This window comes from Myotis lucifugus, unplaced genomic scaffold (assembly GCF_000147115.1).
Source record: "Myotis lucifugus unplaced genomic scaffold, Myoluc2.0 scaffold_1742, whole genome shotgun sequence".
Lineage (NCBI taxonomy): Eukaryota > Metazoa > Chordata > Mammalia > Chiroptera > Vespertilionidae > Myotis > Myotis lucifugus.
The window spans coordinates 45,227-52,283 of record NW_005872790.1 but is presented as its reverse complement, the minus strand read 5'-3'; the positions used below and the strand labels follow the sequence as shown (position 1 = coordinate 52,283).

Genomic DNA, 7,057 nt, shown 5'->3' with positions numbered 1-7,057 from the left:
TTGAGCATCGACCTATGACCAGGAGGTCATGGTTCGATTCCTGATCAGGGCACATGGCCCAGTTGCAGGCTCCATCCCCAGTGTGGGGTGTACAGGAGGCAGCCGATGATGATTCTCTCTAATCACTGATGTTTCTCTCTCCCTCCCTCCCTCTCCCTTCCTCTCTGAAATCAATAAAAAGGTATTTTGTTAAAAAGTCTTTCCTGCTGTTAGGAGGATCCCTGGGGCTTTAAGCATGGAGACAGCATGTAACTAACGTGTCCGTTATTAAAAGTCTTTAGGAAGCATGAAATGGCAATGCACCCTACCGGAGGAGGTGGCATCCATGAGCCGAATGAAGGGACGGAGGTGCCAGCGCAGTCGCCCAGGGCCACTCACCTTGCCCCTGTCGAAGTTCTGGATGATGGCCAGGTGCAGGTGCTCCTTGCGCTGCCACTCGGTCTGCGCCGGGTAGCTCAGGAACTCGCGCAGCGGCCGGTCCGACCACTCCAGCAGCTCGTCGTACAGCAGGAGGGTGTAGGCGGCCTCTGCAAAGCAGCGGGGAGCAAAGTCCAGATGGGCCCTGCAGCCGCCCCTCAAGGGGGGCCAGTTCGTGACAAAGAGGGGACAAAACTACTTTCTGAATTCCATGATATTCCAGAAAAGGGCCCAGAATGTAAGAATATATACAATGGCAGGTTAGTGAATGCTGACTTTCTCGAAAATGGAATCATCAGAGATTTGCATGTAATTGTTTGGTTCCCTGTATTCATTCATTCATTCATTCATTCACAGAACCCTACAGAGAAGTTCTCCATCCATTTCACTTTCTCCAGGAACTCAAAGAATCGAAGACAGAAGGGAGATGGGTAAAATGTTATAGGGGAAATAGAAAAGAAAAAACAAAGAAAATGTTATAGGGAAAAGGACTCATTTCTTAAGACTTTGGGGAACATAAAAACTACAAACAAATTAAAGAGTTTTTCCATCTCCAAAATATACCCAGCCAGATTTGGACTTTGTTTAGAGAACCAGAATAGACCTGCTATATATCTGCAGGAACTGTCCTCCGTTGCTTCTCTCGCTTCTTTTTTTATGGACTTTAAGTACAACAAGCCTACCGGGTTTTTTCCCCACAGATATAGAAACTAGGTTGAGCATTTCTCTCAAAATCTGGCTACCAGCTACTTAAAAATGACCATTTAAACTCTCAGGCAACATGATCAGCTAAGAAACCAAAATTCTCAGCATGTCTGTGGGGCCATCATTGTATGTAGATGGAATACATATGACAGCTACCACATAAAGTGGGGAAGACAAAGGGACCTCTACGGCTGTAAACTTTCCACATTTAACTTTAGGTGATAAAATACTAACTCTGAGTAGACTGAAAAGTTAGGGATACATTTTGTAACACCCAAAACGACCTCAAAAAAAAGATGCTAAGAAATATAGTTAAAAAGCCAGCATACAAATTAAAATGAAATACCAAAAATACATAAATAAATCCAATCTATACTAATAAAGGGTAATATGCTAATTAGGGCGGATGTCTTCCGGACGTCCATCTGGACAAAACCACAGTGGCTGCGAGGCCTGGGGCTCAGGCAGCCGTGGACTCATGACAGCCGTGGGTTCAGGCAGCCATGGACTCATGACAGCTGTGGGTTCAGGCAGCCGTGGACTCATGACAGCCATGGGCTCAGGCAGCCGTGAGCCACTGCGGCTGCAAGACCCTGGGCTCAGGCCTCACAGCTGCTGCGGCCAGCAGTGGCAGCAGCAGCAGGGTGATGGGGGCGGCGCCTTCCCCTGATCAGCCTGGTCGCCTCCCGCATAGGGAGGCCAGACTTCGGCTTAGGCTGGGGGCCAAGGCACAGGTAGTTAGGGGTGATCAGGCCAGCAGGGGAGCAAGTTAGGGGCGAACAGGCCAGCAGGGGAGCAAGGTAGGGGCAATCAGGCAGGCAGGCAGGTGAGTGGTTAGGAGCCAGCAGTCCCAGATTGCGAGATGGGGATCGGGCCTAAACCGGTAGTCGGACATCCCCTGAGGGGTCCCAGATTTGAGAGGGTGCAGGCTGGGGTGAAGGCCCCCCCCCCCATGCACGAATTTTGTGCACTGGGCCTCTAGCTTAAAATAAATTTCCATTATTAAAAAATAGGTGGTTCTTTATCTGATATGGAGGCTGGAACACAGAGGACAAAAGACAATCAATTACATAAGAAATAAATTTCAATTTTAAAGCAGAAATGCTTGAGCCCTAATTCCAAAAAGGAGAGGACTTACCGTGTCTCACACACCAGGGTCCACCCTCCCCGGCCGGAGCCCAAGACAGAATTACCTGTGAAGTTCTGTGCCTTGAGGTGCAGGTCGTAGAGTTTGTGGATGTAGCGGATGTACATCTCTTCCTTGTTCAGTTCCGTCTTATAAAAGTTCTGGGGAAAAAAAGTACAAGTGTGGAGAGTTGCTCAACAGTCAGGCCGGCAAATACCTGCCTTTTACTCTGCTGACGTGTCATGAAATTGAACCAAAAGAATGGATTGTTCGTATAAATGTCTTTAGCAGTGTGTAGTACGGAGGCCCAGGGGCATGCTTTTATTCAACACCGGCTGTGCTCAACAGGACCTGGCGACGGGATGCGCTGGGAATGTCTGCAGTGGTATCACCACTGATGAACATAGCCTTACTGACTATCATTTTTTTGTTAGTTTTGCTGCCAATGGACCATCAGCCTATTCAACTAAAATCGTGAAATATGTAACAGATTAACCTGTTTATTAAAGTTAATTAGTGATATCCAAAGGCGTTTCAAGTTTCAAACACATGTTTACTCGAAGGAAAAATAAGACACATCGGTAAGGCTGAGTCAAAACAACGCAAATGCAATTTTTCCTTCCGAAGATCGTGGGAAGGTGGGAAAGAAAGGCTCTTTGTTGTTGGGGTGTTATGAGAGCTCCTTTGTGCTGGAGTTTAAATGTTTCCAGTTGACGTACAAAACATAAATGGATTGATAACAAGGTATTTTGTTTCAAATTATTATTATGGAGACAAGCTTATTGAAAATATTCATATGAAAAGTAGCTTGATCTTCCTAAATTTCCCTAACACTTTTTAATGTTATCAGAGACTCAACTTGAAGGTAACCTGGACCCATGCTCTTGGCATTTAAAGGTACATCACCATCCTGGCTGGTTATATCAGTGGTTAGAGCACCAACCCTTGGACTGAAGGCTCATGGGTTTGATTCCAGTCAAGGGCATGTATCTCGGTTACAGGCTCCATCCCCGGCCCTGGTCAGGGCGCATGCAGGAGGCAACCAATCGATGTCTCTCTCTCTCATTGATGTTTCTGTCTCTCTACCCTCCCTTCCACTGTCTCTAAAAATCAATGGGAAAAAATATCCTCCTGTGAGGATTAACCAAAAATAAATAGATAGATAGATAGATAGATAGATAGATAGATAAATAAATGCAGGTACATTATCCGCATCCACCTCTAGTCCTTCACAATGTGAGCAAGGGCCCTTCCTCCCTGAACGTGGTACACAGAGCACATGAAGTCCGATTCCAGCAGAAGCGCGGCACGCTGAGACTCAGACGTGCTTTTTCCAAAGAGCCCTTGGACGTGACATCCCGGCTACAGCACTGGGACGCCTATCATTGTGGGCCCTGGTTTCGGGTGATGCTACTTGGGATGAGGAATAAGGAAAATGTGTGGCGATGGGAACACATCTGATGACTTGAAGAAGTGACAGTTTTTTCCACGGGGGACAGGCCACGGATTCTCCACGTTTTTGGAGCTGATTCGTTAGAGAGGGCTTTGGTAACCGGCTGAACTAGCTAATGTGGCTCGTAATACTGAACTTGAGCTTGAAGCCTGAGGACCATCTGCCCATGCCCTTCCTGAATACCACCTCCCAGGAGTCCATTCTTCACTATGAGGGCTCTCCTATCCTTGAGACACGGACATGTAATTGAATAACATTTTTTCCAATTTGTATCATTATCCTCTCCCTTTTCTTCTCCTGTAGATCTTGGCATTCTTTTTTTAAGAAATATATATTTATGATTTTAGAGAGGAAGGGAGAGAGAGATAGAAACATCAATGATGAGAGAGGATCACTGATCGGCTGCCTCCTGCACGTCCCACACTGGGGATCGAGTCCACAACCCAAGCAAAGGGAATCGAACTGTGACCTCCTGGTTCACAGGTTGACACTCAACCACTGAGCTATGGTCGGGCAATCTTGGTATTCTTTAAAAAACCAAATAAATAACGCCATTCACAGCTCCCATTATAACTCAAATCATTTCAATTAGCAAGCAGTGTTGTAGCATCAACACACATCTAACATCCCACAGCAGGTTTTTACGTTACTAAAGGATGATTTGCTCTAATAGCTATCTGGTAAGAAGCGGCTTTCTTTGAGAACAAAAATAAGACTCACTCTGGAAATGAATAGTTCTTTAAAAAAACAGAATGATCTCTCCCATCAGCAGAGGAGAATATGCACATATGTCTGGGGAAACGGGTGACACCGAGAACAAAACAATAATTACATTTCCCAGCATGAGTCATGACAAGGATTATGCACTTGTACGGCGAACACTCCAGTTAACGCTGGCAGCGTGAAGGAAGCCAGAGCTCTCCTGAGACAGTCTGGAGCTGATCTTCCCCGAGGGGAAAAACATCTCTGAGAGGGAGTGAGCGGATGAACAGAACCATTTGCCGCTACAAAAACATCAAGAAGGTTCCAGATGGAGTATGAGCTAGAACGATTCACTTCCACGTCATAGGTTTTGCTCCTTTAATAAGAAGTATTCTTGCCCGGCCCATGTGGCTCAGTGGTTGAGCATCAATCTATGGACCAGGAGATCATGGTTCAATTCTGGGTCAGGGCATATGCCCAGGATGTGGGCTCAATCCCCAGTATGGGGCGTGCAGGAGGCAGCCAGTCAATGATCCTCCTCATCATTGATGTTTCTATTTCTCCCTCTCCCATCCGATCTAAAATCAATAAATATATATTTAAAAACAAAACTGAACTCAATACAACAAGACTGGAGCCAATGAACAGACAAGACAGAATCAGAGGGGGCAGAACATGCCTCCCAGGCAGAGGCCTATGCAGAGCAGCAAACTCGAGAGAGAGACAAAGTAGGAATACGTGCTCAGAACAGATGCTGTGGTTTCATTTATTTCTTTTTTTTTAAATATATTTTTTATTGATTTCAGAGAGGAAGGGAGAGGGAGAGATAGAAACATCAATGATGAGAGAGAATCATTGATTGGCTGCCTCCTGAATGCCCCACACTGGGGACTGAGCTGCAATCTGGCATGTGCCCGGACTGGGAATCAAACCATGACCTCCTGGTTCACAGGTTTATGCTCAAGCACTGAGCCACACCGGTCAGGCTCATTTTTCTTTAAAATAAGACAAAGAAGCCAAGACACTCACCAATTTAGAAATGGAAACAGTCACATGGTCCCCTATTTCAAATTTGATTAAGGGGAACGATCAAAAGCATGAATTTACCCTTTTTGATCACTGAACAATGCATGTCTACGCGAACAGTAATTTTTTTGCCCTGTGGTGAGAACATCACTCAAATTAATCGTTACTTACGAGACGGTTTAATATAAATGTGGTTTTCCCAGGGCAGTTCCAGTTTTGCCTGTTATCCTTACATGATATTTACTTTTACTCTCAAAAATATCCTGTTGGGCCTGGCCAGTGTGGCTCAGTGGTTGAGCGTCGATCCATGAACCAGGAGGTCATAGTTTGATTCCTGGTCAGGGCACATGACCGAGTTGGGGGGCTCGATCCCCAGAAGGGGGTGTGCAGGAGGCATCCAATTAGTGATTCTCATCATTGATGTTTCTCCCTCTCTCTCTCCCCCTCTCCCTTCCTCTCTGAAATCAATTTTTTTTTTTTTTAAAAAATGTCCTGTTGGGAGGGTAAGCTATATGATCATCCTACTTATAACCCAAGCCTTAACCATGGTGGCATCATACATTTAATTTGCAAAGAAGCTAGAAAGTGAAAATTGGCTTAACAGAAAAGAGTCATTTGGTCACAAAAGAAGAGATCACTAATATTTATTACGATGGAAAGAAACTGTCTAATCACAAGTACAAAGTCCTAGGGGACGCTGCTTGTTTCTAGAGAGCGATAAAGGATGACAGAGCCCGTTGAGCTACAGGGGACAGATGGCTCCCACTGGGATCTCCAGGCTCCGCCTCCAGGCCCCAGGGCCACCATGGGTGCGTCTGCAATGCTGGAGCGGGTAATTTCCTGGGATTTAATTCAACCTGAAGCTCGATAGGCCTTTTTTATTTTTTAAATATATTTTTTATTGATTTCAGAGAGAGAGAGGGAGGGAGGGAGGGAGAGAGAGAGAGAGAGAGAGAGAGAAACATCAATGATGAGAGAGAATCATAGATCGGCTGCCACCTGCACACCCCACACTGGAGATGGAGCCCCCAGCCCAGGCCTGTGCCCTGACCGGGAATCGAACTGTGACCACCTGGTTCATAGGTCAATGCTCAACCACTGAGCCACACTGGTGGGACTCGCTAGGCCTCCTTTAGATACACTTCTAAACTCTTCTAAGAAATATCGGATAAAAAAACACTGTGGATCGAAACCAAACAAAACATAGTATTTCTGTAAAACAACACATGTTAGGCTGTGAGGAGGAAGGGAGTGGGTGGGTCACTAACCAGAAGGCTCACTGTGCAGCCGATCTTCTTGCCGTCCACCTCGCCCACCTTCATGCAGTCCCTGAAAACAGAGAACAACAGTCAGAACCCAGAGCTTCCTTCCCGGATGCACACACACTGATCTTTCAGGGAAGTAAGAGGCTAAAGGCTCAGGGACTGCAGCAACTGCCCCCAGGCAACTGCCCCAGGCTGCAGGATCTCAGGTGAGGGGTGACAGACTCCTGAGCCTCCAGTGGGCAGCCCTCCCTCTCAGTGGGCTGGGCCTCGGGGGCGGGGCGAAGGTGTGGTATTATACGCCTCTAATGTGGGTGGAAAGGGGCGGGTAAGCCCGGCCATCAACAATGAGAATGAAGGTTCATT

At 46.4% G+C, this 7,057-nt stretch overlaps 1 protein-coding gene across 1 annotated transcript in view; it reads right to left on the bottom strand.

Annotated features, from left to right (window-relative positions):
• Positions 1-378: 378 nt before the first annotated feature.
• The window catches only part of LOC102432938 (dedicator of cytokinesis protein 4-like), a gene marked incomplete at its 3' end in the record, with an annotated part of 28,494 nt that continues 21,815 nt past the window's right edge, over positions 379-7,057 (bottom strand). The window contains exons 12-14 of the mRNA XM_023748732.1: positions 6,698-6,758; positions 2,316-2,409; positions 379-527 (exon numbers count right to left, since the gene is read on the bottom strand). Coding sequence (XP_023604500.1) covers positions 379-527; positions 2,316-2,409; positions 6,698-6,758 — 304 coding nt within the window. The remainder of the gene's footprint in view (positions 528-2,315; positions 2,410-6,697; positions 6,759-7,057) is intronic.